This window comes from Aphanomyces astaci (assembly GCF_000520075.1).
Source record: "Aphanomyces astaci strain APO3 unplaced genomic scaffold supercont1.1, whole genome shotgun sequence".
NCBI lineage: Eukaryota > Oomycota > Saprolegniomycetes > Saprolegniales > Verrucalvaceae > Aphanomyces > Aphanomyces astaci.
The window spans coordinates 2,004,696-2,032,680 of NW_009798264.1; the positions used below are offsets into that span (position 1 = coordinate 2,004,696).

At 55.5% G+C, this 27,985-nt stretch overlaps 11 protein-coding genes across 16 annotated transcripts; 6 read left to right on the forward strand and 5 right to left on the reverse strand.

The window, feature by feature from the left end:
* Window positions 1-112: 112 nt before the first annotated feature.
* On the reverse strand, window positions 113-4,306 carry H257_00697 (methionine synthase). Its single transcript, XM_009823503.1, has one exon. It carries the CDS (start codon window positions 4,235-4,237, stop codon window positions 398-400), a length of 3,840 nt encoding a protein of 1,279 aa, XP_009821805.1. The 5' UTR covers window positions 4,238-4,306; the 3' UTR covers window positions 113-397.
* Window positions 4,307-5,212: 906 nt separating this feature from the next.
* Window positions 5,213-7,773, forward strand: H257_00698 (aspartate-tRNA ligase). The gene is made up of 11 exons (XM_009823504.1): window positions 5,213-5,267; window positions 5,324-5,601; window positions 5,653-5,763; window positions 5,812-5,929; window positions 5,980-6,131; window positions 6,179-6,328; window positions 6,380-6,709; window positions 6,771-7,038; window positions 7,109-7,359; window positions 7,429-7,538; window positions 7,582-7,773. The coding sequence occupies exons 1-11, from the start codon at window positions 5,240-5,242 to the stop codon at window positions 7,706-7,708; spliced, it is 1,923 nt and encodes a 640-aa protein (XP_009821806.1). The 5' UTR covers window positions 5,213-5,239; the 3' UTR covers window positions 7,709-7,773.
* A 101-nt stretch (window positions 7,774-7,874) lies between these two features.
* Window positions 7,875-8,531, forward strand: H257_00699 (60S ribosomal protein L31). The gene is made up of 2 exons (XM_009823505.1): window positions 7,875-8,048; window positions 8,137-8,531. The coding sequence occupies exons 1-2, from the start codon at window positions 7,951-7,953 to the stop codon at window positions 8,402-8,404; spliced, it is 366 nt and encodes a 121-aa protein (XP_009821807.1). The 5' UTR covers window positions 7,875-7,950; the 3' UTR covers window positions 8,405-8,531.
* Window positions 8,532-9,067: 536 nt separating this feature from the next.
* H257_00700 lies at window positions 9,068-11,189 on the forward strand. Of its 2 annotated transcripts, XM_009823506.1 has the most exons (3): window positions 9,068-10,101; window positions 10,158-10,373; window positions 10,436-11,189. In XM_009823506.1, the coding sequence occupies exons 1-3, from the start codon at window positions 9,090-9,092 to the stop codon at window positions 10,918-10,920; spliced, it is 1,713 nt and encodes a 570-aa protein (XP_009821808.1). In that variant the 5' UTR covers window positions 9,068-9,089; the 3' UTR covers window positions 10,921-11,189. The 2 variants fall into 2 exon arrangements, with proteins under 2 accessions (XP_009821808.1, XP_009821809.1); XM_009823507.1 differs by having other exon boundaries at window positions 10,158-11,189.
* Window positions 11,190-11,376: 187 nt separating this feature from the next.
* Window positions 11,377-13,520, forward strand: H257_00701 (hypothetical protein). Its single transcript, XM_009823508.1, has 5 exons — window positions 11,377-11,675; window positions 11,723-11,819; window positions 11,867-12,790; window positions 12,847-13,050; window positions 13,097-13,520. Exons 1-5 carry the CDS (start codon window positions 11,445-11,447, stop codon window positions 13,252-13,254), a joined length of 1,614 nt encoding a protein of 537 aa, XP_009821810.1. The 5' UTR covers window positions 11,377-11,444; the 3' UTR covers window positions 13,255-13,520.
* A 154-nt stretch (window positions 13,521-13,674) lies between these two features.
* H257_00702 (hypothetical protein) lies at window positions 13,675-18,077 on the forward strand. The gene is made up of 7 exons (XM_009823509.1): window positions 13,675-15,488; window positions 15,541-15,732; window positions 15,807-16,602; window positions 16,656-16,769; window positions 16,828-16,958; window positions 17,006-17,184; window positions 17,235-18,077. Exons 1-7 carry the CDS (start codon window positions 13,743-13,745, stop codon window positions 17,677-17,679), a joined length of 3,603 nt encoding a protein of 1,200 aa, XP_009821811.1. The 5' UTR covers window positions 13,675-13,742; the 3' UTR covers window positions 17,680-18,077.
* Window positions 17,559-18,114, reverse strand: H257_00703 (hypothetical protein; the record flags this gene model as incomplete). Its single annotated transcript, XM_009823510.1, has 2 exons — window positions 17,559-18,079; window positions 18,108-18,114. The coding sequence occupies 2 exons, from the start codon at window positions 18,112-18,114 to the stop codon at window positions 17,832-17,834; spliced, it is 255 nt and encodes an 84-aa protein (XP_009821812.1). The 3' UTR covers window positions 17,559-17,831.
* A 61-nt stretch (window positions 18,115-18,175) lies between these two features.
* H257_00704 (hypothetical protein) lies at window positions 18,176-19,511 on the reverse strand. Its single transcript, XM_009823511.1, has 7 exons — window positions 19,343-19,511; window positions 19,123-19,290; window positions 18,964-19,074; window positions 18,756-18,915; window positions 18,634-18,708; window positions 18,416-18,579; window positions 18,176-18,366 (listed from the first exon to the last, which is right to left on the reverse strand). Exons 1-7 carry the CDS (start codon window positions 19,400-19,402, stop codon window positions 18,259-18,261), a joined length of 846 nt encoding a protein of 281 aa, XP_009821813.1. The 5' UTR covers window positions 19,403-19,511; the 3' UTR covers window positions 18,176-18,258.
* A 2-nt stretch (window positions 19,512-19,513) lies between these two features.
* Window positions 19,514-23,445, reverse strand: H257_00705 (hypothetical protein). 4 transcript variants are annotated; one of them, XM_009823512.1, is made up of 11 exons: window positions 21,854-23,445; window positions 21,742-21,807; window positions 21,529-21,657; window positions 21,138-21,480; window positions 20,867-21,092; window positions 20,740-20,816; window positions 20,518-20,681; window positions 20,293-20,454; window positions 20,069-20,236; window positions 19,848-20,021; window positions 19,514-19,797 (listed from the first exon to the last, which is right to left on the reverse strand). In XM_009823512.1, exons 1-11 carry the CDS (start codon window positions 23,393-23,395, stop codon window positions 19,621-19,623), a joined length of 3,228 nt encoding a protein of 1,075 aa, XP_009821814.1. In that variant the 5' UTR covers window positions 23,396-23,445; the 3' UTR covers window positions 19,514-19,620. The 4 variants fall into 4 exon arrangements, with proteins under 4 accessions (XP_009821814.1, XP_009821815.1, XP_009821816.1 ...); XM_009823513.1 differs by having other exon boundaries at window positions 19,848-20,236; XM_009823514.1 differs by having other exon boundaries at window positions 20,069-20,454.
* A 21-nt stretch (window positions 23,446-23,466) lies between these two features.
* H257_00706 lies at window positions 23,467-25,935 on the forward strand. Of its 2 annotated transcripts, XM_009823516.1 has the most exons (8): window positions 23,467-23,529; window positions 23,578-24,699; window positions 24,752-25,092; window positions 25,148-25,202; window positions 25,265-25,342; window positions 25,391-25,444; window positions 25,501-25,601; window positions 25,663-25,935. In XM_009823516.1, exons 1-8 carry the CDS (start codon window positions 23,479-23,481, stop codon window positions 25,913-25,915), a joined length of 2,055 nt encoding a protein of 684 aa, XP_009821818.1. In that variant the 5' UTR covers window positions 23,467-23,478; the 3' UTR covers window positions 25,916-25,935. The 2 variants fall into 2 exon arrangements, with proteins under 2 accessions (XP_009821818.1, XP_009821819.1); XM_009823517.1 differs by having other exon boundaries at window positions 25,501-25,935.
* On the reverse strand, window positions 25,929-27,881 carry H257_00707 (hypothetical protein). The gene is made up of 8 exons (XM_009823518.1): window positions 27,721-27,881; window positions 27,618-27,671; window positions 27,491-27,564; window positions 27,338-27,448; window positions 27,187-27,291; window positions 27,012-27,134; window positions 26,785-26,965; window positions 25,929-26,733 (listed from the first exon to the last, which is right to left on the reverse strand). Exons 1-8 carry the CDS (start codon window positions 27,863-27,865, stop codon window positions 25,958-25,960), a joined length of 1,569 nt encoding a protein of 522 aa, XP_009821820.1. The 5' UTR covers window positions 27,866-27,881; the 3' UTR covers window positions 25,929-25,957.
* Window positions 27,882-27,985: the final 104 nt, after the last annotated feature.

Sequence of the window (27,985 nt, forward strand, 5' to 3'; positions counted from 1 at the left end):
TCCAATATTTAAAAATGCCCCCGTCTCCATCATTGTCAGTATCAATACTATTATTACGACCTTGTTATACTGTAACTTGTTGGCAGCAGTCATCAATAGTTCACAATTTTGTTATAATGTTTTGGCAGCAGTCGTCAATAGTACACAATTTTGTTATACTTTGTTGGCAGCAGTCATCAATAGTACACAATTTTGATATAATTTGTTGGCAGCAGTCATCAATAGTACACAATTTTGTTATAATTTGTTGGCCGCTCCAACCAAATTCGACTCTTTCTACTACTGGACGAACCTAGGTCACAATCTCCACGTTATGGCACATACAACGGGTGCGATACTGTGTTCAGACATGGCATACATGTCATGATGGCATGTCTTGAGATTGCGGCGGTATCGTCTAGTCGCGGTCGTAGTTGAGAATCGGAGACAGCCACTTCTCCGTGAACTCGACGCTCTGCTGCTTTCGCTCAGCATACGCCGTGATTTGGTCCTTCCCGACCTTGCCCACGGCAAAGTACTGCGACTCGGGGTGTGCAAAGCAGAGCGCACTCACCGACGACGCCGGCATCATCACAAAGTTCTCGCTCAGCTTCAACCCGAGCGCTTCGGCCTGGAGGAGGTCCCACATGATCTTCTTCTCCGTGTGGTCGGGTTGCGATGGGTACCCTGGCGCCGGTCGGATGCCGTCGTACTTGACTTTAAGCAAGTCTTCCTGCACGAGGCTCTCGTCCTGGGCATATCCCCACAGTTTGGTGCGCATCTCGCGATGGATGTACTCGGCAAACGCTTCCACGAATCGATCGCCGATCGCTTGGGCCATGATCTTGGAGTAGTCGTCGTGCTTGGCGTCGTACGCGGCCGCCAGTTCCTCGACGCCAAAGCACCCGACGGCAAACATGCCCAAATGGTCTTCAAGGCCGGTTTCCACAGGCGCGATAAAGTCGCATAAACTCATGTATGGCTCATCCGTTTCCTTCTCGGCCTGTTGGCGCAGCATGCAAAACGACGCGAGCTCGCGGTCGCGATGCTCGGGGTCGTACAGCACCACATCTTGATCCTTGCGGGCGGCGCGGTAAATGCCGCACACGCCGCGCACTTGCATCGACTTGTTGGCGATGATCTCATGGAGCATGGTCTGGGCGTCATCAAACAGCTTCTTGGCCTCGGCGCCGACGTTTTCGTCGTCAAAGATCTTGGGGTACCCGCGGTTGGGGTACCGCCCGCGCAGCTCCCACGTCTGGAAGAACGGGTTCCAGTCGATAAACGGCACAATGTCGTCGAGGGGCACGTCGTCGATGACGCGGTTGCCGAGCTGGTTTGTCTTGCCGAACGGCGGGTTGGTGGCCCAGTTGATCTTGAACGACTTGGCGCAGATCTTTTCGTACGGAATCATCTTGATGTCGTCGATCGACGCATAGTAGTCGTCGCGCATCTCTTCGTACTCTTCGAGGATTTCCTCGGCAAAGTCGGCTTTTTCCTCTGGCTTGAGCAAGTTGCCGACCACGACCACGGACCGGGACGCGTCCAGCACGTGGATCACGGGGTGGTCTATCGTCGAGTACTGCGGCGCGATCTTGACGGCGGCGTGCATCTTGGACGTGGTGGCACCCCCGACCATGAGCGGCATGGTCATGCCCGCCTTGGCCATCTCCTTGGCGACAAACACCATTTCATCCAGCGATGGCGTGATCAGCCCAGACAAGCCAATGATGTCGACATTGTGCTCCTTGGCGAGCCGCAGAATCTCCTCGCACGGCACCATCACCCCTGCGTCGATGATCTTGTAGTTGTTGCAGCCGAGCACGACCCCCACGATGTTCTTGCCGATGTCATGGACGTCGCCCTTGACCGTGGCCAGCAGCACCTTGCCCGCGTACATACTGTCCTCGTCCATGTCTTCGCTCACAATGCCATCAGCGCGGTCCTTGGCCTGCTGCGCCAGCTTTTCTTCCTCCATGAACGGCAGCAAGTACGCCACCGCCTTTTTCATCACGCGGGCGCTCTTGATCACTTGGGGCAAGAACATCTTGCCCGCGCCAAACAAGTCCCCGACCACATTCATCCCGTCCATGAGCGGCCCTTCGATCACATGCAACGGCCGGTCGCACAACAGCCGCATCTCTTCCACGTCGTTGTCAATGTAGTCGGAAATACCCTTGACCAGCGCATGTGTGAGGCGCTCGCCGACTGGCTTGGTACGCCATTCCTGCTGCGCCACCACGACGCCGGTGCCGCCCTTCTTGGCCGCGTCCGCCTTTTCCCGTTCAAGCAACGACCGTTCCAGCAGCGCTTCCGACGCCTCGGGGTTGCGGTTGAGCACGACATCCTCGACGATTTGCAGCAGGTCCTTGGGGATGTCGTCGTAGATCTGCAACATGCCGGCGTTCACAATGCCCATATCCATACCCGCCTGCACCGCATGGTACAGAAACACACTGTGAATCGCTTCGCGGATGACGTTGACGCCTCGAAACCCAAACGACAAGTTGGACACCCCCCCCGAGATCTTGCAGTACGGGTTCTGCTCCTTGATCACTTTGCACGCGTTGATAAAGTCCACGCCGTAGTTGTTGTGCTCTTCCATACCCGTGGCAATCGTGAGGATGTTCGGGTCGAACACAATATCCTCGGGGGGAAACCCCACCCGCGGACCGACCAAAATGTCATATGACCGCTTGCAGATGCGCACCTTTTCCGCTTCCGTCGCGGCCTGGCCGTACTCGTCGAACGCCATCACGACCACGGCGGCCCCGTGGCTCTTGACGATCTTGGCATGGCGGACAAACTCGTCTTCGCCGACCTTGAGCGAGATCGAGTTGACAATGCACTTGCCTTGCACGCATTTGAGCCCGGCCTCCACCACGTGAAACTTGGACGAGTCAATCATAAAAGGCACTTTGGACACGTCTGGCTCGGTCACGGCGATCTTTAGGAAACGTTCCATTGCTGCCACGCCATCCAACATGCCGTCGTCCACGTTCACATCCACGACCATCGCGCCTTCCTCGACTTGCGCGCGCGCGATTTCCATGGCCGTGCCGTAGTCGCCCTTGATGATGAGCTTCTTGAAGCGAATGGATCCGCTGATGTTGCACCGTTCGCCCACGTTGAGAAACGAAAACCGTTCCTTGGTCACGACCATGTCTTCCAACCCAGAGAGCCACATGAACGGCTCTTTGGGGACGTACTGCGGACGCGGCGGAGACTTGTGCGCTTCGTCCGCGATCGCCTTGATATGTAGGGGAGTGGTGCCGCAGCATCCGCCAATCATGTTGAGCAGTCCTTCTTCGCAGAACTCGCCGCAGTACTTGGCCATGAGCAGCGGGTCGTCATCGTACCCGCCCATGGCGTTGGGCAGGCCGGCGTTAGCATACACGGACACGAAGCACTCGGCTACATTGGCTAGGCGGCGCAGGAAAGGCTTCATTTGGTTGGCCCCCAACGCGCAGTTGAGTCCGATGCAGAACGGCTTCGAGTGGCGCAGACTCACGTAGAATGCTTCCGTGGTCTGCCCACTCAACGTCCGGCCGCTCATGTCGACGATGGTCCCGGAGATGAAGAGAGGGATCTTCTTGTTCTTGTCGGCTTGGTACTTGTTAACGGCAAACACCGCCGCCTTGGCGTTCAACGTGTCGAAGATGGTCTCGACCAGCAAGATGTCGCTCCCGCCGTCCATCAACGCTTCGATTTGCTCGTAGTACGCTTGGACCAGTTCGTCGAACGTGACGTTGCGAAAACCTGGGTCTTCTACGTTGGGCGAAATGGACAACGTGCGGTTCGTGGGGCCGATGGAACCGGCGACGAAGCGAGGCGTGAGCGGGTCGAGGGCCGTGAGTTCGTCGCATGCCTCGCGCGCCAGCGCGGCACTTTCAAAGTTGATTTCGTATACGAGGTCTTCCATGTGGTAATCGGCCTGGGCAATCGTCGTGCCCGAGAACGTGTTGGTCCCGATGAGTTGGGCGCCGCCAATGGTCATGTATTCTTTGTGGATGTCCTTGATCACGTCGCGCTGGGTGATCGACAACAAGTCGTTGTTCCCTTTGACCAAATGCGGCCAATCTTTGAATCGGTCGCCGCGGTACTCTTCTTCCGAGAACTTGTGCTTTTGAATCATCGTGCCCATGCCACCGTCGAAGATCAGAATCTTGGTCGACATGAGCGCCGTGAGGTACTCAAAGAGGTCCGTCTCGCCACGCACATAGGGCTTGGCAAGGATTTCTGCATGGGTCAAGGTCATCTCTTCCAAGTGACGTGGTGGCCTGCTGACAGCGAGAAGCACGTGCCTCACGGGTGTTTGGTTGGTCGCAAATACCAAATTGGCTACCCGGTGTACGGGAGATCCATTCAGTAAAAAGGAATCATAGGGACCCACTAAAAAATAAACGTTGACCCCCACCCCATAGTTAAATAGGCTCGCATTTTTCGTTTGGATATGTGTACCCCCCCCTACTTTGGCGTAAAATGACATACCCCCCCCACCATTTTGAATACATGGAACGCATCGACGACTGGAGGGCATGACGATCAGTTATGGCCAATCACACGCAAGGCTCATCTTGACTTCCATTTCTTGATCCCACCATGCCGCTTCACTTTGGCGGTTGAACATCCCTTGCTCAAAGAGGTCAGAGCCATGTCGTACGAACAAGGGTCGTCCCATCCAAGGTGCATCCCATTGCAGTCTCCACGAACCCCACGGCCACTGGCACCATTGGTTTGGTAATCAAATGAAAAAGCAGCTGCCAATGGAAAGGATGTTCCTATTCCCCAATCCAGTACAATAACACTCCATGTGGACATGGCATAGAATAAATAAATACTGTACCGGATGGTTACATAGTTATCGTAAAAAAATGATGCAAAACTAATAACGTTAGAGACGTCTTGCAAGTCATCTACATGTACTACATACTAGTACATATACGTACTATGTATACGAAGGCGTAGCTGTGGAGCGAAGTTGATTGCTTTGGCTAAGAAGCAGCACAGGGACGATGTGTACTGTACAATGTATTTCGTTGCGCTGACATTCTTCTGCGTTCTGCAGAACAATACTGTGACCCGGGGTACAACTCAGACTTCGCTGGTGGAAGATTCGTGCAAAACACTAATTTCAGTCCACTTCACACTATAAAAATGGTGGGCTATTACTATTTACAGTCCTACAGTATTTGAAGGTGTTTGATGTGGCGCTTTTTTGGGCGCAAGTTCATTTGATTCGCGCTGTTCAAACGATACTATGCTGCGGCTGTCGACGCGGATGCTTGGTATACCTTTGACATGACTCATGCATGACAGCTCACGGCTCACGTGCAAATGCTAGCGCATCCGATCTTGCTTCGAGGCGGCATCCACCATCCCACGCGTACCTTGTCGACGCATGCCTTTCGCTCGCACACTTGTGGCGAACTGCGTGTGGATGACATTGGGAAGGAGATTAAGCTCTCTGGATGGGTGGATGCCATTCGGTCGTTCGGCCCCATGACGTTTGTGTCGATTCGCGATCGTCATGGCACCACGCAGCTCGTGTTTGGAAAGGACAACCATGTGGATAGTGCGAACTTGCTCAAGCCTGAAACTGTGATCCGAGTCACTGGCCAGGTACCCGACCTACCCACAAGCTATCACAAGAATCCCCTTAACCATGACCAGGTCCGCGGACGCCCCATCGACATGGTCAATGCGAACATGGGGACGGGAGCAGTCGAGGTCGTCGTCGATGCCGTCGACACGCTCAACACGACGTCGCCGTTGCCGTTGCAAGTACGTCGAACCTTCCTTCGTGTCGACGTCAAAGATGTTGTATTCTAGGTGTCTACTGGTTCGGAAGTCGCGAACGAAGACACGCGGTTGCGTCATCGATACCTGGACTTGCGTCGGCCGGCGTTGCAGCAAAACCTCGCCCTCCGCTCCAACGTGTCCATGACAGGTCGCGTATATATATCCCAGTGTTCTTTCTCTCACATTGGTGTTCTCTAGCTCGCAATTACTTGTGCCAACTCGGGTTTCTGGAGATTGAAACGCCCACGCTGTTCAAGAGCACGCCGGAAGGAGCGCGCGAGTTCCTCGTCCCCACTCGAAGCAAGAACCAATTCTACGCGCTCACACAGAGTCCCCAGCAGTACAAACAGGTGCGTTTCTTCTTCCTCGTGGCCTCATGGGTTCATGGGCGTTGTAGCTGTTGATGGTCGGTGGCTTGGATCGGTACTTTCAACTGGCGCGATGCTACCGCGATGAAGGCGGTCGCGCGGATCGCCAGCCCGAGTTTACGCAAATCGATTTGGAAATGTCATTTGTGACCCAAAATGACATTATGGATGTGATCGAGGTGATTCAGTCGTAGTCGTATGTATGGATTTGTTTCACGTTGGTTTGGTAGGGCATGGTCAAGTCCATTTGGAAGTGCGCGAATGTATCGCTGGACCATGCGTTTCCCATCATGAGCTACTCGGAGGCCATGGATCGATTCGGGGTCGACAAGCCCGACACGCGATTTGGCCTCGAGCTCAAGGACCTGTCCGACATCATTCCCGTCGACGTCTTTGGGTCATCCACAACTACCACGTCGTCCTCTACCGACGTTGTTCGAGCGATCAACGTCAAGAAGCTGGCCAAGGGCGGGTTTTCCCGCAAGGACATGGCCGACTTGGAAGCCCTGGCGAAGCGGCTGTCTGTGGATGGGCGCGGCGTGTACGCGGTCAAGATTGAGGTAGGCGTGTCCTTGGTGATGCTGGTGTGAGCGGGATTGAACGCCATACTTGCACGACCAGGACAACATCAAGTGGAAGTCGTCGGTGGCCAAGAAACTGTCGGCAGCGCAACTGGACCAGGTCAACGACCGCCTGGACGTCGAGGACGACGACGTGCTCCTCCTCACGTGTGGCTCTTATGCAAACGTGTGCACGCTGCTCGGTCGTATGCGGCTGCAGACGTCGCAACTGCTGTACGCCCGAGGCCAGCTGCAAGAAGAGCTGGATCCGTTCAAGTACAACCACTTGTGGATTGTGGACTTTCCCATGTTTGAAATGGACAATGACGGTAAAGATAGATAGCCCACCATTGTGCGATCGATCAATTCTGCCGTGACCATCGAGGGTGTATGTCGTAGGACTGTCGGCGACGCATCATCCGTTCACGGCCCCGCGAGAAGACGACTTGGCCAAGTTGAAAGCCCTCTTGGCCACGGGCAAGAATGCATGGGAAGACCCGGCGATGCAGAACGAGCTGCTCACGATCAAAGCGCAGCATATGGACCTTGTGTGCAATGGATGGGAGCTGGGCGGGGGCTCCATTCGTCTGCACTCGATGGAGTTGCAGCAATCGGTGCTTCAGCAAGTGCTCAACCTTCCTGACGTCCAAGTACGAGCTGCACACCAACTACCTCCCGTGGATATGTAATCTAACCATCCCTCCCTATCTTGATCTTAGAAAAAGAGCTTTGAGCACTTGCTCAACGCGTTGGGACATGGGGCTCCTCCTCACGGCGGCATTGCATTGGGGTTGGATCGACTCGTTGCTATTTTGTGTGGAGCGCCAAGGTTAATCATTCCCTGATGGAACGTCGACTGATCGTTCCTGTAGCTTGCGCGATGTGATTGCGTTTCCCAAGTCTACCACTGGCAATGAGCTCATGACGGGATCGCCTGGCCCCGTGACTGCGGACCAGTTGAGCGAATATCACATTTGCGTAGCTAAGACCGACGAATAGCTCCGTAGCAACTAGTAGTACACGACGCGCGGCTAACAACTCAATTCACAATCTCTGCATGTCCATGTGATACAGTGTTAACGTTACATTTAGAAAACATCCGGATGATGTCCGGATAACAGATTATGGATTTGATTGGCTGGATCGGGAATGCAAACGACTGGCTTGGAATTTGGTCAAGCCAAGTGGTGGTCATTGGGGTCAAATTTACTCCTTCTCTCACCCTACTGAGCTCAAGCAAAATGGCCAAAGAATCCACCAAGAAGATCAAGACCTCCACCGTGGCCGACGTCGTGTCCCGCGACTACACGATCAACCTCCACAAGCGCCTGCATGGAGCGTATCCTTTTTGACGATTTATACGTGCATGTTTCTTCAGATCCACATCTGTAGCTCCCACCTTGGAGACTTCCTTAACCTTGCTTTAGTACCTTCAAGAAGAAGGCTCCCAAGGCTGTTCGCGAAATCAAGAAGTTCGCCCAAAAGGCCATGGGCACCGCCGATGTCCGCATCGACTCCAAGTTGAACAAGTTTGTGTGGTCCCAAGGTGTGCGCAACATCCCTTACCGCGTCCGCGTGCGTCTCTCGCGCAAGCGTAACGAAGACGAAGACGCCAAGGAAAAGCTGTACACCCTTGTCCAACACGTCCAAGTCTCGACCTACAAGGGTTTGAGCACCGAAAACGTCGAAGAATAGATACGTCGCTGAGACTGTCTAGCAACCTCAGTAGATCAGGGTGAGGACCTCTCAATAGAGTGGATTCGGTCACAATGTCGTCAGATATTGATTGGGAGGTCCATAATGTTGAGATGTGGGTTCTTCATCATTGTGTGTTCTTGCATGGCCCTGCGCCACTTCACCGCCTGGAAACGTTCATGTGAGGGACTAACGATACAATGTGCAACGGGTTCGACGCCCTCACGTCTTAAGTAGTCGGTCAATCTCGCAGATGAGGACATATAAACTGGGGCTAGAGTTGGAGTGCATTCAACCAAGCCACTTGTTTGGACCGAGGTAATGTTGTTTTGCACCACTTTATCCCTACAAGAATAGCATTAACGCATGGGTGAACGCCATCTGAGGGTGAGTCCCAATGATGATGCCCCTTCAGCAGCAGGAGAAGCTCTCTCCATTGTATCGCTGTCTCCCGTGCATGAAGGCATGAAGCGCGCATGCCGTTCGAGAACGATCCTCTGGTTGTCAATAGAGTTGGTATTGGCAGCAAATACGTCGCCGCGCCCCACGTTTTTCTGGAAGCGTGGACTAAACCCATGTTTAAAGTGATATTAACCTATTAAACGCACACGCTAAATACGACATCAGAGATGCGGCATACGCTTGGACTTTATTGTTGGTTTTGAAGCCCTTCCCTTGATTCGATATGTTTGGCTTTGGCAAACCTGCACCTGAAGGAACTCCTGCCGCGGCCCCTGCCGCCGCCGCCCCCGCTGCGGCTGGAGGTAACCAAGGCGGCTACTCCTTCGACCCCACGGGATTGGAACGTGCGGCCAAGGCGGCGCGTGACTTGGAAAAGGCCAAGTATGCCAAGGAAGCGTTCCAAATGGCGAAAGAGACCGAAAAGACCAAACAATTGGAGCATCAAGCCAAGGTGAAAGAGAACGAAGCATTGTACAAGGCGTACGAAGTGCAGCGCATCCAAAAGGAGGGCGAAGAGACGCGCAAGAACATGGAAGCGCAAACCGAGCACAACCAACGCCGGTCGCAGTACCAGGATCAATTGAAGCGCAAGCAATGGGCCGACCAGCAAGCGGCTCAAAAGCTATTCAAGGAGCAAGAGCTGAAGAAGCAAGAAGAAATGCTCGCCCGCCAAGAAGCGTCGCGCCGCAAGACGATGGAGTACGAGGCCGAGTTGCGCACGAAAACCGAAATGTCTAAGGTGGCTGCTGAAGTCGAAGGACGCATCAAGCAAGAGCGATTGAACCACGACCTGCATCTAGAGGAAGCCCGCGTGCGTGCCAAAGAGTACCGCGAGACCGTCATGGAAGGCATCAAGTTGGCCACCAACACCATCGGCACGGGCGTGATGGCGTTCCTTGGCGACTCGGAGAAGCTATCGGCGACCGTGCTGTCGCTGTCCGTGTTGGCGCTGGGTGTGTACACGGCCAAAGTATCGACGGGGGTCACAGGGCGGTTCATCGAAGCGCGTCTCGGCAAGCCGTCGCTCGTGCGCGAAACCTCCCGCCGGTCCGTGGTCCAAGTGCTGGCCAACCCGATTCCGTCCATCAAGCGCGTGCTTCGCCTCGGCACCCCCACGGACGCCCTCGCCGGCGTCGTGCTCGAGCCCAAGCTCGACGAACGTCTGCGCAGCGTCGCCCTGTCCACGTTCAACACAAAGAAGAACCGGGCGCCGTTCCGCCACTTGCTCCTCCATGGTATGTATCTACTAGACTAACTACTAAGCGATGATAAACCTTGACGATCCTTGTAGGACCTCCGGGGACGGGTAAAACGCTGTTTGCCAAGGCCCTGGCGCGCCATTCTGGTCTCGAATATGCCATCTTGACAGGCGGCGACGTCGCCCCGCTGGGCCGCGAAGGCGTGACGGAAATCCACAAGTTATTCGATTGGGCGTCGCACAGCAACCGCGGATTGCTCATGTTTGTGGACGAAGCCGACGCGTTTCTCCAAAAGCGCAGCAACGCCGGTACGTACGAATCAACGATCGATCGTCAGTCTTGTGATTTCTTATGGTTATTGTTGGAGTAGTCATGAGCGAAGACATGCGCAATGCCTTGAACGCGTTCCTGTACCGCACGGGAGAAGCCAGCGATAAGTTTATGATTGTGTTCGCGTCGAACCAACCGGAACAGTTTGACTGGGCTATCAACGATCGCATTGACGAGATGGTCGAGTTCATCCTGCCTGGCCTTGACGAGCGCGTGCGTATGCTGCAGCAGTACGTGGACAAGTACTTGCTCCAGTCCAACTCGAAGGCCAAGAAGATCGTCGTGCGGGACATCGAGACGGCGGACCTCGTCGCCGTCGCGGAGCGCATCGACGGGTTCTCGGGCCGTGAAATCTCCAAGCTCGTGATCGCGTTCCAAGCGGCCGCGTACGGGAATGCCAACTCGGAGTTCACGAAGGACCTGATGGACGAAGTACTAGAGCATCACATGGTGGCCCACCGGCAAAAGGAAGAGTGGAAGGCCTACGAAATCCCCCAAAACGTCCACAAGCTCGTGTCCGAATAAGGCAACTGAAACAATACAGATTGATCATAGATGCATCATGTGGTTGATGGAATGAAGCGCATGCCTGGTCTGCGACCGAGTAAGATCTGCTGCGAGGACATCGCCAAGTAGTATACTAGTAGGCAGAGAGATGGACGGGTTGCTCAGTCGATGGCCATGCTGTTTGCCGCTCAAAGGCAGCTACGTACAGTAACTCGACCAGCCTTCGACCGATACTGCAGCCCCCTCATGCCTGGTGTGCCACGTCATAGTACTAGAATGGAGTGAGCCTTCATTTTCGATTTTCGACATTCCATGACCAATTGACTTTGAAGAGTGTAGGTCGTCGGGGTACCCGCCCGAATCCGTGGGAAGAGGCATTTGACTTGGGATTTGTATGGCATGGATACCACGTGTCCGAGATCTTTGGGTGGGCACAATTCGGAGTTCTTTCGTGCCCCGGGGCACAATATATGAGCACAAGTGACTGGACTTCATCACAACGCCATTTCAAGCCGCAGCACTCTCTCGGTGTCCTCTCAATCATGCAACGTGACGATCGCCACAAGAACTTCAAGAAGGGTATTGACACCGATGATGCTCGTCGGCGCCGTGAAGAGCTCACGCTCAACATCCGCAAGACCAAAAAGGACGAGCAAGTGAATCGCCGACGCCGCATGGTCGGGGGGTCTGCCCCCGTCGACTTCGAAGGCATGAGCGGCGACTTCCAGTCGTCGGACAGCGCCGCCTCGGCCAGCTCCAATGCACAAGCTTACGTATGAGTCCCCTTGCACCACTCGCATGCTCACGTTCGCTCTTGTAGCTGTCCCAACTCCCGGAAATGGTCAGCGAATTGAACTCCCAGGACATTGAAATCCAACTGGCGGCCGTCACCAAGTTCCGCAAACTTCTGTCCATTGGTAAGACTTGTACGCAGCACCACTCCTTCTCACCATGTTGTGCGTAGAAAACAACCCCCCCATCCAAGAAGTGATCAACCTCTCCGTCGTGCCGGTGTTCACGACGTTCCTCAAGGCGGACAACCACCCGAAGCTCCAATTCGAAGCGGCGTGGGCGTTGACCAACATTGCGTCTGGCACGTCGGACCACACGCGCATTGTGATTCAAAACGGCGCCGTGCCGCTCTTTGTGCGCCTGCTCATGTCCCCAAACGACGAAGTCCGCGAACAAGCGGTATGGGCATTGGGCAACATCTCGGGTGACTCCCCCGCGTGCCGCGACCTCGTCTTGGAAGCCGGCGCGGTGCTGCCTCTGCTGCACCAGCTCTCGGAACGCGCTAGTCCGTCCATGCTTCGCAACGCCACGTGGACATTGAGCAACTTTTGCCGCGGCAAGCCCCAGCCGCGCTTCGACCTGGTTCGCCCGGCGCTCACAACATTGGCGCGTCTGATTTACAACCAAGACCAGGACGTGCTCACGGACGCATGCTGGGCGCTGTCATACCTGTCGGACGGCCCGAACGAAAAGATCCAGGCGGTGATCGAGGCCGGCGTCGTCCCGCGCTTGATTGAGCTGCTCCTGCACACCAACTCGTCGGTGCAGACGCCGGCTCTGCGCACGATCGGCAACATTGTGACGGGGGACGACCTGCAGACCCAGTTTGTCATCAACGAAGGCGCGCTTACGCGGCTGTTGCCGCTGCTGCAAAGCCCCAAGAAGGGCATCCGGAAGGAAGCATGCTGGACTGTGAGCAACATCACGGCCGGCAGCGCCGAACAGATTCAGGCGGTGATCAACGCCAACATCTTGCCGCCGCTCATCCAGTTGCTGGCCACGGGCGAGTTTGAAGTGCGCAAAGAAGCGTCGTGGGCCATCTCGAACGCATCGTCGGGCGGGACGCGCGAACAGTTGCACTACATGCTGCAGCAAGGTAGGATGCTGGTTACTGGAGTCTTCATCTCTCTCATGGGATCCGACGATGAGTAGGCTGCGTACCCCCTCTGGTGCAGCTGCTCGAGTCGACGGACTCGAAGATCATTTGCGTGTGTCTGGACGCGCTTGAAAACTTTTTGCGCATGGGATCGGACGAGCAGGAAGAGCACTTGACGGACGACAACAAGGTGGCGATGCTCGTGGAGGAGTATGACGGCGTCAACAAGATTCAGCAGCTGCAGTACCACGAAGCCATGGGTACGTCCGTTGTGTGTGACGTGGGGCTCATGTGAATGTGTGACAGAGGTGTACCGAAAATCGCTGTCGATCATTGAAACGTACTATGGCGGCGAAGACGAGGAAGAAGGCGACTTGCTGCCGACGGAAGACCCCGCGGCGCAGCAGTTTACGTTTGGGACGGGCAGCGGTACGATGTTCAACTTTCAAGGCCAGCAGCACTAAAAAACACTGTACGGCCTCACGCCACCACTCCCGTCGTCGTTTTGATTGGGCTCGTGGCTGCTCCTGCACCACAACCAACCCGACTCTAACCCTCATCCGCAATCTAGATTATTTTCAGTAGCTAGCTAGCTGTATGTAGCAGCACTTCACATGTGTATTTCAATGAAAGTAGTGCGCATGATTCTATTGTTGTAATCCCACGACAGGACAGTGCTGTTGCAGTTCAAACAGCACCATGCATAACGTTAATTAATGTTAAAAACGTACACTAGGTATCGGCGGCCATGTAGTTAGTTCATTGTTCACGACACTTGGAATTGCAAGTGACCATGAGATTATAACTGTACATAATACACCTTGCACTGTGAAGCCATGCTATTGAGGATGCATAGCGTCGTAATTGCAATGGGAAGTGTGGCTCCCGAATCCATGGTTACAATGACAGAAACCGACAGTTACATAAACCGTTTCACTTCGGCGATCTCGCGATGCTCCAGCCGAAGCGACCTAAGAAGAAATGCGTCAACTTGGAGTTGCCGTCCATCACGCTGTACGAGCCAGTGCTGTCGGTCAAACCCACACGCCACCATGTTCCCCTCGACGAGGTCCAAGCGCCGACTGAGGGGCTGCAGTCGCCTTCGAAACCGAAAAGTCCCCTTCGGCCGGTGGACAAAGTGGCCACGGCGCTGGGGTCCAAAGCATCCCACTTGGCGCACCGAGTGATCATCCGCCCCATCTTCGAAGACCGCAAGGAGCTGCAGGCAGAACTCGCGCGGCAGATCTTGGAGCAGCGCATGCTGGACGAAGACGAGCTCGATGACACGTTGCCCATCAGTGACCACGTGTTGCACCAAAGCCACGACATTTTCCACGCCAGGGTACTGCTCCCCCTAGACGACATCGAGCCCCCCACTCCTCGACCAAACCAAGTGGCTCCGGCTGTGACCTCCGTGCCCCACACACATCGCAACCCCCCGCGCTTGCACTCCCCCACCGTCGACCACATCGTCCTCTCGTCGCCGTCATCTCTTCAGTTCTCCTCCTCGCTGAGTTCATTCGGTGGATCGTCCGCTCCACCGTCGAGCCTCAAGATGCAGACATCTACTTCGTCTTTTCCCGAGTCGGACGATCGAACGAGCAATCGGCGGCGGAGTGTGCGTCCCCGCAGTCGCGACAAATCAAACGACCACAGCCACGCCATCTTCATGGTGCCGGAGAAACTCCTCTGCGCCACCAAGCGGGCGTCGCTGCCGTCGTCGCCGTCGGTCGCGTCGTTGCGCCATCCGTTTCAAAAGCTCCTGCTCGCGGCATCCCGGCTGTTCAAGGACGACAGCGGCGTCGACGTGGACTGCACAGTCTCGATACACATGCTGTCCACAGGGGACGTCACTGTGGCCGTGTCTGAAATGCAAGTCTCGGTCGTACTCATGGCCCACGCAACAGGCACGTTGCCGTTTGAGGCCAAGGGACTCACGTTGTCTGCGCACGACGCCAGTACGTTCTTCTTGGACGAAGACCTCGAGGTGTACAGCCCACTCTGGGCCGCCACACTGGCCTCCCACGTCAGCGTGGAGCACAGTCAAGTGGTGCTGCTCCCGCCGACTTCTCGCCACGTCGTCTTGTCCATGCAACAAGATGTACCCTCCGATCTGTCGCCGCACCCGTTACTCGTCCAAGCGGTGGCGGTGCACAATGGCCTCTGTCTTCGCGTGAGCCCCGACCACGACCTCAAAGCCAAGTCCCCCCCGCTTCATCTGCACGTGAGCAACACCGAATTGGCGCGCATCATCCTTCGAATGGACAACATGCACGTGTCGGCTGACCACGTCGCGCAGTTGACGCAGCAAAAGGCGTGGTGCGCCATGTTCCTTCGCGACATGCATGCCCTGGTAGAGCTCACGCTACGGCAGAGGCAGCTGAGCCCGCTGCCAGTCGAGTCTACATCGGCCACCACCGCCGACGTTACTGTGTTGAAGGCGTCGATAGCTGAGGAGCCCGCGCCACACCCACCGTCTACAGCGTCCACACGAGAACCCGGCTTTGCATCTGAAGACCTCAACGACGTGTGCCGAGTGGCTCAATCGCTGGCCGAGATTGTGCTGTCCAACACCGTGTTGTGGCTGCAAAAGCAAGAGGCAGCGCTGCTCTACTCTCGCGCGTATGTCAAGTCGTTCAGCCGACGACCAGGCGCCGCCGATATGGTCTTGGCGTCCTATCAAGCTAAAGAACACGAGGTAAGCCATGTTTCCGCTTTATGGGGTAGGTCACAAACGGCAATATGCACAGCGCCGCGCGATGCTGCAGATTTTGGACGATTTGGTAGTTCAATTTCTCCACTACGAGTGCCGAGTGGAGCTGCATGTGGCCAAAGCCAGTGGCGGGTACAACGACATCATTGCCACGCGAATTCAATCGGCGTTTCGAATGTGCGTCGAGCGGCGCAAGTACACTTTACACCAACGCGTCCGCAACTCTGCCGTATGAAACAAATATATATCATCTGTGTCGTCTCACTAGTGCAAGATCTCACTCATCGTCGGGACATACATCAGGCCAAGTTGATTCAAACCCTCCAGCGCGGCATTTCCGCACGGAAACGATACATTGAGCGCAAACTGGAGCGAGAGCGGTACCTGTACTTTGGCTTCCGCTCCACGCTCGTGGCCCAATCCAAGTGGGACAACCCCAGCACCCGCCTGGCCCAGCGCTGCGCCAACATCGAAGCCCGTCGCGTGACGTTTCTCATGGGCGTCCTCACCGGCGCCTTCCTCTTCCACAAGCCCATGACCACTGCCATGACGATGCTCCCCGTAAGCGACGTCGTGAGTTTACTCAACCGCCATGGCCTGGTCGTGGGGTGTCCATCCAACCTTGGATCGACCGTCGCCGCGGCTTTCCAACGGGCGTATGGCTGCCACCACTCGTCGACCGAAGTCGTGTCTGTGGCGGCTGTGCAAACGGCGCTGATTTCCGTCCTCCGCGGCCTGCAAGACGACACGTTCGGCAGACCTCTGCACCATGCATCACTCCTGCCTTCGTCGCCAGAACAAGTAGGTGAGGCAGTTGTTCCGCGATGGCTTCTCAAAGCCACGCCGTCCCTGCATGCCGCCAACTTGGCCAAGGTGCTAGCGCTCCGGGAAGCCACCGTCGAAAGCGGCCGGCAGTCGGCGCACTTGATCGCGTATCATTTCCGCGTGGCGGTGCTGCGCCCCATGTCGTTTGAACAGTGCCGCGACGAGTGGCACAAAGATATGACGGCCCGATACGACGAATTGTGTCGGTTGGCGCAGTCTTCTGTCGACGAACTGGTCTTGTGGGGGGTGGAGAAGCTGCAAGAAGCCGTGAAAGGTGCGGAAACCCACTGTCTGAACTGGATCATGTATGTATACGATGAGTTCTAGTGTGGGGATGGGACCCCGACCCCATGTTTGAAGTGTTCAACGTGTGCTTGATTCACCGGTTGGGCAAGCCAGCCCTGCGCCAAATGGAACTCAAGTTTAATGAATTCGCAGCAGGTAAATCAAACATACCCTCACTTGGTATGCCAATACTGTCATGCTATGCCGTTCTTAGCCATGAACAACCACGCGAAAAGGGTGGAAATCCACCCGTTGCGTGACGAAATCGACGAGGAATTGCAAGGCTTTGAAAAGCTGCTGGCGTGGCGATGTCTCAACGCCGCGCACGACGACCACGTCACTCCTGTACGTACTGCGCTGTGCTTATAAAAGTACAAACTCTCGTCTGACAGGCCAGCGAACTCTTGCACGTGCTTCTACGTGGTCAACATGCCACCGACCACCTTCGGATGGCGCTAGCGACCGTGCTACCCGTTGCCACGTACTTGGAAAAGGTGGACATCGCGATCCGCCTCTTGGCAGACTACGCCAGTGACAGCTACGGGCACTCGATTGTGCTGCTCCTGTGGAGGTAATCGAGTTCCCAATGGTTTCTATCCATTCATGCCATGGCGTTACCAGTTGCTTGGACGCGGCCGAAAACGCAACGTTGGAGGCCGGCCAACTACTGGAGAAACTGGCTAAGCCCTCTGAGACGGGCCTGTCGTCGTTGGCCCGTGCGCTAGAGCTGCTCACAGGCAGCCACCTCTTTTGCCTACTGGAGTTCTGCGTGAAGGTGTGTCCGTTGAACGAACGTGTGCGGGACGCTATTCGGGCGCACGTGGCGCCATACGTGAGCGAAGAAGGTCATGTCCGCGGAATGAAGCTGGAAGCCCATCGGATATGCATGACCATGTGCCACATGGCCGACGGGCCAGAGCGGAGGCGCGTGGTGGCGTCCCGCTTTGGACATGCCGAGATGCAGACAGCGACCGAGTTTTGGGTCATCTACGAGCGTCTGTTTGGGGAAATGGACCAAGGGTATGCCCAAGTGTCGATGGAGTTACACGCCTCAACATCACATTAATGGACGAGAAACATTCCTTTTTGAAGTCAAACGAGGCTGCGGTTTGGTGTTTCTTCGCATTATAGACATATCGCAGGCAGCATACAGTCACTAGCAACGCACGCTTCGTCGCATTGAAGGCCAACATACCGCCTTGGGATGTGGAATGGCGTTTAGTTTTGCTTGGGCTTCAACGAGTCGGGGATGATGGGGCCATCGTACTGGTCGGTGGGGTACCCTAGGCTGCGGCGAATGGGCACGACCACAAGAGGTGCGAGGACGCCGACAGCACCGAGGGCTGTGGCCAACACCACCACGGGCTCTCTGTCAAAGTAATAGCGGGCAAACTTGGCGGCTCCGGCAAACACCATGGTCACGTCGTCCTTGGTCGTAAGAGTGGCGGAGGCAGGGGATGGAGCTCCTTATCCGGATCAATGTCGCATATATACGAATCATTGTATACTATACAAACTATAAGCTATTCTATCCGGATGCCATATAAAGGTCTCGTGAAACCCGAAACCCCTTCACAAACCAAGCTCAAGCCAACATGATTGATAGTACATAATTCCGTTGCTATTCCTTAGGCGGTTCCTGGTCTCACCCGCCTTCAGGGGTCAATCGCTGCATGAAGTTGAGGAGGAGGTTAATGGCTACGCCGATCACTATGCCTAGCTTTTGACGTCGAGGAATTGTCCGCTCCCACAGCTATACAAGCCCACACATCATAACGACACAACATCAACAAGGGCGGTACCAGGAAGAGCATGAAGAAGCCGAGGACGAAGCCCATGGCCACGCCCCACACCATGTCGACCGTCGTGCCCTCGTTGTCGACGCTTGACATGTCGGGCATGTCAATGCGATGATGCGCCGAGTCATGGATCGTCATGGGTCCGCCGCGAGGTCGGACGTTCAGAGCTACCAGCACCGTCGTCATGATCAATTGTTCCAATGTGACTGACGTTGAAGTACCAAATTCAGACTGCGGACCCTGCGCTGCCATCCACTCTTCTTCGATGCGATAAATACGATCTTCCACGGATTCGCCTACGCGTTCGTGAGCAATTACGGAATCAATCATGCGACGATGTTACCTTCCCGCGCGACGGACTGGCTGATCATGGTCGACACTTGGGGATAGAAATGCAGGCGCAGCGCCTGGACGTCTTCTCGACTCAACGTATCGCGCAGACAATCAAAGCCGCGGCGATGGGTCGGCTCGTCTAAAGCCGCTTCTTCCTGTTGATGTGTCATCTATACAAATCAACATGTCGTGACGACGATCATGGGGGCAGACGATACCTGCTGGACGAGCGATTTGGGGGGCGCGTTGCTCATGGCGCAGTGGATAAAGTCGTTCTGCTTGATATTACACGACAACAACGCGGCTTTGTCATCGTTGAGCATTTTCCCCTAAAGTCAAACGGTTTATGGACATGACAAGATGAGAACGACACAAACCTGGTGGATCAACCGAAGAAATTTGCCCTCGGCCTCGCCTTTCGCCTTGATCATGTCCTTGAGTTCACCCACGGATGCCGTCGCACTGATGTCAATGTTCAATGGCTTTTCGCTGAGTGTCTTGACCCGCAAGTTCAGGATGCTTACTGCTGGGGCCGGTGCTTCAATCTAGTACAACGCTCATCAAGACGAGATGGCCGCTTCGTTTCGTATGTCGTACCAGGGGTTGGGACTCCAGCTCAATCTCCTCTCCGTACGTGACATCATCTGCTTGCATCATGGTCAACGTAGAAGAAGTGTTAGCTGAGCTTGAGCGAGGGTGATGTCGGCGCAAGGACGCGTCGTACTGTAGCAGTAGAAATTACACTGGAAACGTTCAGAACTTAGGCTACATTAATTTACTCATCATACAGTTATCCAGTCATAAAATTATGTTTTATCTATACCGAACAAGAACTTCAAGTGACCCACGCTCGCTGATTGGTGGAAACTCGAGGATTATTCTGTAGGATTGAACGTGTCGACATATCGGGACATGCTTCGTTGCATGGACTTGGGATGATGTCCAGCCGCCATAGCATACCGATTCGGCGCGGACTTTGTTGCTCTCATAGCGTGCGCGACATCTTGAGGTAGCTCCAATAAGGTGGCCGCTGGAGTTGCAAACTTGGACGACTACAGTACAATGCTTACAGTCGCTAGTTCCACCAAGTGCTTAGTAGTACCTGCATAGCTTCAGTGACATGTGCGGGAGGCACCAGTTCATGATATTTGGTCGTGGTCAGGACCTCTGCATCTGTCGGAGGCTTCAATGGCGACGTCGCCGCTTCCTCCCTTTCATGGTGCTCTGGCTTGACACGTGCCAGTCCAAACATCGACGACGCCGTGCCTCGAATCCACTACAGGCAATGGTCATTATCATAGAGCGAGCGTGAGGCAGTCGTACCCCGCCCCATCCGTCCGGCGTCATGCCTCGATGCTGCAAATCCCCATGAACGACGTCGTCTTCGTGGTCGTATATGTGCACTTCATGCGGTGGCAGCTGCGGCAAAGGACTGGACGGCGGGCTCACAAACTCGTCGATGTCGTCCTCAACACTCGTATATTGTGCAGGCTGTGTAGGTCCTCCATCAGCAATCGCCCATGTCCATTTCAGACAGTCGGACGTACCGGCACGGGGGTGCCACGGAAGGTCTTCTTCGTATGCTTGGGCGGCGGGGCCATCGCTTCCTGCAGACAGTCCAACAAGGGCGCCACTGGACCATCCAGCTCCAGAAGCATGTCATACGCCGTCTCCCCATCGTGGTTCCGGTCGAGCGGCGATGCCCCATACTTGTCCAAGGGTCGTTATAACAACGAAAGGATGCAGAGATGATGGAATCAATAGCGTCATACCTCCAGGACAAGTCGAAGGCATGGCAGACTGCCGCCGCTCGCGGCGGCGTGCACGACGGACTCGCCGTCAGCATTGACCACATGCACTTCGGATGCAGATTCGAGCAGAAACTTGACACACCCGACGTGGCCGCGAAAGCAAGCTATGTGCAGCGGCGTGTTGCCTATCCACCACAAACATGCACCGTGGGCGTTCGTCGCAACCACAGAGACAGCTGCTACCTTTGGCGTCTCTGGCCTCAATGTCGCCCAAGAAGTCACACAACAACGCCAGCATGGCTGTGTCCCCGCGATCGGTCCTGTCCTGAAGTGTCAACATTGCAAATCACCCGAAAAGACCGAATCGTACGCCAAGTGGAGAGACGTTCGGCGCAGACTGTCGCGCATGTTGGGGGTCTCCCCGTTGGTCAGGCGGGCCTGCACGTCGTCCATGTCGGCGTCCAGCACCGCCTGCATGAGGCCTCGGTCGGACGGCTCGTCGTCCATTTTCGTACTTGCGGCGGCGGCGGCGTTCGTAAAGAATTGCGCCCACACGGCATCCACTCGGGCTGCCGATGGTCGAGGCGGCGATGTGTCTAGAGGAAGGATGTAAACGTCATCGATAATCGCGTTCGGCGCACGTTGATTGGGCGTAAAGTCGTGGGTCGGGTACAGCTGGTGCTGGTCGAGTTGGTGATGCTCATGGTACAGAGCCTGGTGTCCATCCATTGGATCGGTGTCGTGATGGTCCAGCGCCCACGCATGCTCGTACGATATGTCTTCCGTTACAGCGTTCGAGCTTGGCAATCTGCTGCGCTTCCCAGGCGACGTATCCTTGGAAGGCGTCGGAACCGGACTGCTCCTTGGGGTGGACGACTTCAAGTGGGGACTCGGGAAATGGGTGGACAGGAGAGCGTCAACATCATGCTGGAGGGACTTTGTCGCCTCCATGCTGTGCCGATGGGCTTCGACATACCCAGCCTCCTAGTGTTATTTCATGACCACCACCCACTGTGGTGGACACTAAAGTACCTTTTGCTGCCACAGCAATTTCTCGTGGTCGTGGTCTTCCTTGGTGCGTTTGGCCAACGCTTCGAGCATGGCCAGCCGCGAATTCGCGATGCGATATGCTGTCTCCAGCGCTTCTTTCTCGCGTAGTTGCTACTCGTTGCCAACCAATTTAATGACAGTTTCAACATGAGTGTAGTCGTGGTGGAGCAATTGGATGGCCCTTTAAGAGCGTACCACGGACAGGTTGTAACGATACGTGTCCACTTCTAGTCGCAAGGCGTCGTTGGCGCGTTGATTCTCCTGCCCAGCGAACGCATGAGACATAAACACCCCTCCAGCAACGCACCTCGAGGGCCTTGGCCGACGCTGCCACTTGTTCTTGCAGTTGGTGCACGCGAGTTGCATCTGGTACCGGCTCCGATTGCACAGCAACTTCCGTCTGTTTCAGCAACGCGGACAGTGCCACTTGCAACAACTGCACACTCCCCACGTGCCCCCCCAGCGTCGCAAGCATGATGGGTGTTTGCGAGTTTTCGTCAAGAACAGCCGGCGACGCGCCATGAGCCAGTAGCATTTCCACGCACTTTCGAAAGCCAAACGTGGCCGCCACGTGCAGCGCCGTTTGTTGGTGGCTGTCCCGCGCGTCGACGTCCATCGGCTCCGAGAACGGTGCAGACTCGTCCGATGGGTCGGCTTGTAGAAGCAGTAACGTGAGCATTTCGATGTTGCGCTGTCTTGTGACCACATGCAACAGCGTCGTGCCGTACATGTCTGGCGCCACAATTTGGTGCTTGGATGAATGACCTTGGTTGAGCAGCAACACGGCAATCTCCAAGTGCTCCAATGCGTACCACAATGGCGTGCGACCGTCGTCGTCGAGTCCGTCGGTCGCGATGCCGGCGGCGAGCAGGTCTTGGACACGCACGAGGTCCCCGTTGGAGACGGCGACATGCAGGCAGTCGGCTTCGTAGTCGATGGGGGCGTGCAATGGAGGCGGAGGGGGGGGGTGGTCCTGGATTTCGAGGGGCTGTGGAGTAGTCCATTGAGATTCCTGGCGCTTGACATTGTAATAGTATATGTCTCCAGCATCGGTTCGGCACACCATCCAGTCCGAAGCGACATCTTCCGAAGGGGGTACCGAGATGGGTTGCGGTGGACTGGCCATGCTTGTTTTGGAGCTGCGGCGAGGAGATGCGGGTACCTCTACGTGCAGAGGAGACAGTTTTTGACGGGGGGTTGCTGAGGATGCGGTGGCATCCAGCGTGAGACGTGCCACAGGCGCCGACTTGCGACCACTGGAGGCAAAGCTCGATGATGACGCTAGTTTATGGTCTTGGGGAGACATTGCGATATCCTGAAGATCCAATCGAAATGGGGATGCAACCGGTAATGGATTGCTAGACTCAGCGAGCGAATCAAGAGTTGGGGTGGAGTACCCTGGCAACAGTGGGACGGGGACTGGAGGAGGGAGCTCGATATTGACATTATCCAAAGCGAGGAGGTCCCCCATTGCAGGTTTTACTGGTGTCGTAGGTGCTTCTTTTGTCAAGGACCGTGGCTCCACGATTGGCGGTGCTTGATGGCCCGATCTTTCAAGCTCATAACTGGACTCGAATTGCAGCGCCAACTGGAGAGGAGTATCTTCAGCGTTTACAGGCGATTGGCTCATGACTGTGACTTCTGTTTCCTCTGGAAGTGGCTTGTCCACAGCGGCACTCGCCACTTCATCACCAGTGGTTACAAGTTCTCTTGGCTCTGACACCACAACCTTCGGTGCAGCGAATACAATAGATAGCGTTGTAGCCATTGAAGGATTGGGGCTCGACAGTGACCCATTTCCGTCCTTTTCCGTGTCATCCTTGTTTGGTGCTGGTCCTGCAAGTTCCATCGTCGTTGCTGAGGCGGCGGCAAAAGGGTTTCACAGGTGTAACTGCCGACCGTACTTTTGATAGCACATTGTATATACTTGCCATGGTGCGCACACCCGTGACCACCGTCGCCAGAGCGAGCCAATTCTCGGAGGTAGGTAATCAGCCACGAAGTCATTGCTCACCTCATAGTTGCGAGTAGTTGTTGCTGCCGCCCCCGCAGTCCCCAACGCGGGTCGCGACGAGCCAGGGAAATCGTCGACCGCGAAAGGAAAGCTTGATGTACCCCGAAGGCAGTCCGCATCGCATACACGCCATGCACAAACAAGACAACGTGCTGGAGCTCATCCAAGGGTGGAGCTCTCGGGTTGGAGATTTGTGTCCGTACATCGCGCCATCCGCGGTCCAAGGTGTGGTCCGACACTCCCACGGTAGTCCAAAGCAGAGAAGACCCCTCCGCCACTCTGCCACCACGACGCAATGTACTGCCACCAAGCTGCCGTCGCCGAAACGACCTGCTTGGGATACATCCACTCAGCCAACCACATCAGCAGAAACCGCGTGCAACCTTCACATCATTCTCCACAACCACAAACTGGCCCTCGTCCACCGCACGTCGCACCTGTCGACACCTCCCACCTACTTGTCCAAACTACAAGGCACCGCACCCGTGTATGGCTTGGCCATGTTGAGCCCCGCAGACGAAGCCCGACGCGCGGCGCCGGTGGACTTCGCTAAGTCTGCCACGTGGACGCTCAAAGTGCATCCGCTGCATGCCATCAACCTCGTGGATCCTTGTCGCATGCGCAAGGCGCACGTATGCAGCCGCTTGCTTCGGCCGTTCGTGGAAGTCGTGTGTCCGGATGGAGGAGGCGCGGCGAAGCGATGCAAGCCGTCGGTGAGCTCTGGTCCAGCCCCCATCTGGTCGAACGGGTGGCTCGTCGTCCCCCTCTCGATCCCCCCTTCGACGTCATCGTGCCCCACCGAGTTCCAAGTGTGCGTACTCAACAAGTGCTGTGACAATGACATCGTGGTCGGAACAACGTCAGTGTCGTTTGGAAACGCCGATGGAAACCACCAAGGATGCGCATTTTACACGTTGCGGAATCGCCGCGGCAAACCCACGGGCCAGATCAAACTCATGTTTGTGCTGCAGCCAGCCGACACCTCACCCCCTGTCCTTCCCCAGTGCCAGCAATTGGAGGCCGCCCTGTCCCCCCGGGCCAAGTTCTTGTTTGGCGACGAACTGCGCATGAAGAAATCTAACCTCAAGCATGTGGAGACATCGCATGTTGTGGTGGTCAAAGCCCCCATCCAGCGTTCGGTGGGAACAATTGTTGTTGGTTGCCTGGGTTGATATTGAAAACACCACGTAGATTGAAGAAACACAGGCGATGCTGAGCCGGATCGAGGCAAGCGTTCGTGGCAGCACCACGGGCGTGCAGCTGTGGCCCGAGCGCGACTTTGGTGGCGAAGTGCCCGTGGGAGAAGGCATCCATGCATGTGTAAAGCAGGTCCAAATGAACGGCACAATGCTGGCGGTAAAGGAATACCGATACCAAACCGCACAAGTCGTGCCTCCGCATGGAGTGGTGCGCGCATTCCAGCACGAAGTGGACATGCTCCTGGCCATCCATCACGACAACATTGTCGGTCTCGTGGGGGTCGTTCTCCACCCGCGGTTGGCACTGGTCACTGAGTACATGGACTGCGGCAGGTAAGTGACGTACCAATCAAAATAGTGGTCAAGCTGCATATTTGTTTGATGGTAGCGTGTACTTGTGCCGCCACAACCCCAGACTTTGGACGTCCATTACGCTCGAGCAGGTATGTACCACGAATGCGGTTGATGTGGTTTTATCATGGGTTTTTGATCGACCGTTGAGTAGAAAGGTTACATTGCCCTGCAAATTGCATGTGCAATTTCATATTTGCATCAAGCCAGCGTCATCCATCGAGACATCAAGGTACCTTAACACCAAATATAATTGACGCAACTATGTACATACACATAGTCGCACAACATTCTCTTGTCTGGACTGTCAAACAGTACCATGCCCACAGCCAAGGTGCGGTAACCTACCCGATGGCCATCATTTGTTCACATAAACTTTTAACGCCGTAGCTATGCGACCTCGGTAGTGCGTTTGTGTACACTAACACGAAACCTACCGAGGAGGTTGGGACCTCGGGGTACATTGCCCCCGAAGTCGCCAGTGGCCACGAGTACATTTATATCGCCCCCACTTGTACATCGCCGATGACGTCATACGTATGCTGACACTAGGTATTCGTTTCCCAGCGATATTTGGAGCTTTGGTATATTTTTGTGGGAAGTACTCACCCCGTCGACATGCTCCAACCCGTTTGTGGGCCAGACCAACGACACCTTTGTCGACCAAGTGACGTCTGGCATCCGTCCGTCGTTGGCATTCGCTGGTGTGTACGCTCCGATTCTCGACGAGTGCTGGCGCCTCATTCCGAGCGAACGGCCCAGTGCCGATACACTCGTGGCGCAACTCACAGCCCTCTTGCAATAATAGAAAAACAACACTAGCAAAACATCCGTGTTTGCATTCGTGTTAAAGCTTTCCCGGCACAGCGTCGCAGATCAATTTGCGCAGCGCGTTCAGTTCCTTGGCTTCGACCAGGTCAAACTCGAGCACGAACGACACAAACCGCTTGAAACTGCAGTTCAAGTGACTCTCCGCATGCAACGCGGCAAAGTCGGGCAGGTGACTGTGGAAAATGTGCGCGTACACGCGAAAGAGGCGCTTAAACATGTTGCGCGACACGACCGCAAACGCCTTGTTCGATTCAAACCCGCTGTCTGGAAACACATCCGGGTCCCCCAACTGCCCGTCGATCCACATGAGGAGCTTGGTCACGTACGCCGGCGCCGAGCACGGGGCGGGGGTCCCCCCGTTGTCGTCGGCCCATAGGTACGTGTAGCACGGGCCGGCGCTCATCTCCGGGCACGTCGCGGGCGTGCACAACTCCGAAATGGTGCCGTACAGGAGCGACACTTCGTTAAAAAAGTCCTGCGCATGCACAGCAACCCACTCTTCACGGCCGAACCCTGGCGGAAGTTTGACCGCGTCCAGGACGTCCAAGCCTTGCGCTAACGACTGCTTGGCGTGCTGGTGCATATGCCACGTGCGCGTGCCCATGGTATGTTGTTTCTTGGGGCGCATCGACCGGGCTTTGTCCAACACGTTCACGTCGTCTTCTGCCACCCCACGGCCCATCCGTGGCGGCAGTTTGATGGAGATGAGCGCCTCGGGCTCGTCCGAATCACCCCCGCCATCCATGGACGAGTGCTGGTGTTTGAAAGACAAGCGCATATTGTTGTCTTCGTCTAAGGAAGTGTGTGTCAGGTTGGAGTGAAGGTACTCTCATCGAAACACACCTGACGTGGAAGCACAGCAACCGGGTTGTCTGATGGTGGCTTGAACCAACGTTGGATGCGGAGGCCGGGGCGGGGAAGGCGGCGGCGTTGGCGGCTGAGGGGGTGCGGACGCGATGAAACTGCGCAAGTGGGCGGCTGACGACTGCATGGTGGCAGCCCACAATTGCTGCGCATCCGCGAGCTACAATGCACATGTAAATGCATGGAATCGTCGGATATGGACGAGCCTGCAACATGGGGACATCAATGAGCATGCCCAGGTCGAGTGACAGAACGTGCCCCATTTCACGCTGGACGTCTTTATCCAGCTGCTGGAAGCGTTCTTGGGCCGCCATACACTTCAATCGATTCTAATACACGAACATGTTCATATAAGGTTGGAGAAGGACTTGAGAATTGTACTCTGTGAAGCCTCGCGCTCGAGTCATCTTTGGCAGCCATGTCGTCGACTTTCTTCTGATATCGCCGCCACGTGCCCAACGCACTCTTGCGGTGGTCAATGCGATGCTACGGAACGGTCAACATGGTTGAGCGATGGGGATGGTAGCGTTACTTTGAGCTGGGGAAACGATGACAAGAGGGCTTGGAGTGGCGCGATCGCTGTTGTGCGGAATTTGGCCACACTGTCGGAGAACAGCTTTTGTTCACGCGCGAGGGCAGTCGTCTAGGCATACGCATGAATACACTCATCACATGCGAAATTTACGTTGGAAGCGCCATCTCGGGGTTGAAACTGTGTGGACGTGAGTGCTTTGATGTCTGTCGTGGTCTGGAGCACCTCTACGTAGTCCAAGGGGTTATTGTCGAAGCAGACGAACACTGTAGTGTAGTACCTGCGAGGGCGTTGCTATGTTTCACCAAGAGGCTTGAAGCGCACTTGAGCTTTTCTACGACAAAGATTACACGTCCATAGACCAGCTGAATTCGATTGCACACCTTCGGCGACTGCCAGCTGTAGCACCAGCGCAGGGAACTCTGTGGTGGGATCATCTTCGTCGGTGCAGATGCCAGAGCGAGATTGATGCTTGGAGGAGACGGTGATCGAGTTGTTGCTCTCTCGCTTCGAGAACATGCGAAGCATCGCGTCCCGCTGTGAAAACACGAGTGTCCAATGATCCGCACAAAGGAGCGCGGCGGTTACACGTCAAGGATGATCATTTCCGGATATTATCCGAAATGTCGGTTGGCGTTTAATCTTAGT

What these genes read in the sequence shown, in the direction of transcription:
- H257_00700 (XM_009823506.1), top strand. Translation starts at nt 9,090, where the DNA reads ATGTTTGGCTTTGGCAAACCTGCACCTGAAGGAACTCCTGCCGCGGCC. An exon ending in CCGCCACTTGCTCCTCCATG is followed by an intron (nt 10,102 to 10,157) that starts GTATGTATCTAC and finishes CGATCCTTGTAG; the next exon opens with GACCTCCGGGGACGGGTAAA. An exon ending in CCAAAAGCGCAGCAACGCCG is followed by an intron (nt 10,374 to 10,435) that starts GTACGTACGAAT and finishes TTGTTGGAGTAG; the next exon opens with TCATGAGCGAAGACATGCGC.
- H257_00707 (XM_009823518.1), bottom strand. Translation starts at nt 27,865, where the DNA reads ATGCTTCGCATGTTCTCGAAGCGAGAGAGCAACAACTCGATCACCGTC. An exon ending in ACAGCTGGCAGTCGCCGAAG is followed by an intron (nt 27,672 to 27,720) that starts GTGTGCAATCGA and finishes TCTTTGTCGTAG; the next exon opens with AAAAGCTCAAGTGCGCTTCA. An exon ending in CATCGTTTCCCCAGCTCAAA is followed by an intron (nt 27,292 to 27,337) that starts GTAACGCTACCA and finishes ACCGTTCCGTAG; the next exon opens with CATCGCATTGACCACCGCAA.
- H257_00698 (XM_009823504.1), top strand. Translation starts at nt 5,240, where the DNA reads ATGCTGCGGCTGTCGACGCGGATGCTTG. An exon ending in ACATTATGGATGTGATCGAG is followed by an intron (nt 6,329 to 6,379) that starts GTGATTCAGTCG and finishes TTGGTTTGGTAG; the next exon opens with GGCATGGTCAAGTCCATTTG. An exon ending in TGTACGCGGTCAAGATTGAG is followed by an intron (nt 6,710 to 6,770) that starts GTAGGCGTGTCC and finishes TTGCACGACCAG; the next exon opens with GACAACATCAAGTGGAAGTC.
- H257_00702 (XM_009823509.1), top strand. Translation starts at nt 13,743, where the DNA reads ATGCTCCAGCCGAAGCGACCTAAGAAGAAATGCGTCAACTTGGAGTTG. An exon ending in ATCAAGCTAAAGAACACGAG is followed by an intron (nt 15,489 to 15,540) that starts GTAAGCCATGTT and finishes CAATATGCACAG; the next exon opens with CGCCGCGCGATGCTGCAGAT. An exon ending in AACGCGTCCGCAACTCTGCC is followed by an intron (nt 15,733 to 15,806) that starts GTATGAAACAAA and finishes GACATACATCAG; the next exon opens with GCCAAGTTGATTCAAACCCT.
- H257_00704 (XM_009823511.1), bottom strand. Translation starts at nt 19,402, where the DNA reads ATGATGCAAGCAGATGATGTCACGTACGGAGAGGAGATTGAGCTGGAG. An exon ending in AGCTGGAGTCCCAACCCCTG is followed by an intron (nt 19,291 to 19,342) that starts GTACGACATACG and finishes GCGTTGTACTAG; the next exon opens with ATTGAAGCACCGGCCCCAGC. An exon ending in CCAGTCCGTCGCGCGGGAAG is followed by an intron (nt 18,709 to 18,755) that starts GTAACATCGTCG and finishes ACGAACGCGTAG; the next exon opens with GCGAATCCGTGGAAGATCGT.
- H257_00697 (XM_009823503.1), bottom strand. Translation starts at nt 4,237, where the DNA reads ATGACCTTGACCCATGCAGAAATCCTTGCCAAGCCCTATGTGCGTGGC.
- H257_00706 (XM_009823516.1), top strand. Translation starts at nt 23,479, where the DNA reads ATGGTGCGCACACCCGTGACCACCGTCGCCAGAGCGAGCCAATTCTCG. An exon ending in GAGCGAGCCAATTCTCGGAG is followed by an intron (nt 23,530 to 23,577) that starts GTAGGTAATCAG and finishes AGTTGCGAGTAG; the next exon opens with TTGTTGCTGCCGCCCCCGCA. An exon ending in TCATCCATCGAGACATCAAG is followed by an intron (nt 25,343 to 25,390) that starts GTACCTTAACAC and finishes ACATACACATAG; the next exon opens with TCGCACAACATTCTCTTGTC.
- H257_00705 (XM_009823512.1), bottom strand. Translation starts at nt 23,395, where the DNA reads ATGGAACTTGCAGGACCAGCACCAAACAAGGATGACACGGAAAAGGAC. An exon ending in CGAACGTCTCTCCACTTGGC is followed by an intron (nt 20,817 to 20,866) that starts GTACGATTCGGT and finishes ACTTCAGGACAG; the next exon opens with GACCGATCGCGGGGACACAG. An exon ending in CGCCGGACGGATGGGGCGGG is followed by an intron (nt 20,022 to 20,068) that starts GTACGACTGCCT and finishes CATTGCCTGTAG; the next exon opens with TGGATTCGAGGCACGGCGTC.
- H257_00701 (XM_009823508.1), top strand. Translation starts at nt 11,445, where the DNA reads ATGCAACGTGACGATCGCCACAAGAACTTCAAGAAGGGTATTGACACC. An exon ending in CCGCAAACTTCTGTCCATTG is followed by an intron (nt 11,820 to 11,866) that starts GTAAGACTTGTA and finishes TGTTGTGCGTAG; the next exon opens with AAAACAACCCCCCCATCCAA. An exon ending in GCACTACATGCTGCAGCAAG is followed by an intron (nt 12,791 to 12,846) that starts GTAGGATGCTGG and finishes GACGATGAGTAG; the next exon opens with GCTGCGTACCCCCTCTGGTG.
- H257_00699 (XM_009823505.1), top strand. Translation starts at nt 7,951, where the DNA reads ATGGCCAAAGAATCCACCAAGAAGATCAAGACCTCCACCGTGGCCGAC. An exon ending in CACAAGCGCCTGCATGGAGC is followed by an intron (nt 8,049 to 8,136) that starts GTATCCTTTTTG and finishes ACCTTGCTTTAG; the next exon opens with TACCTTCAAGAAGAAGGCTC.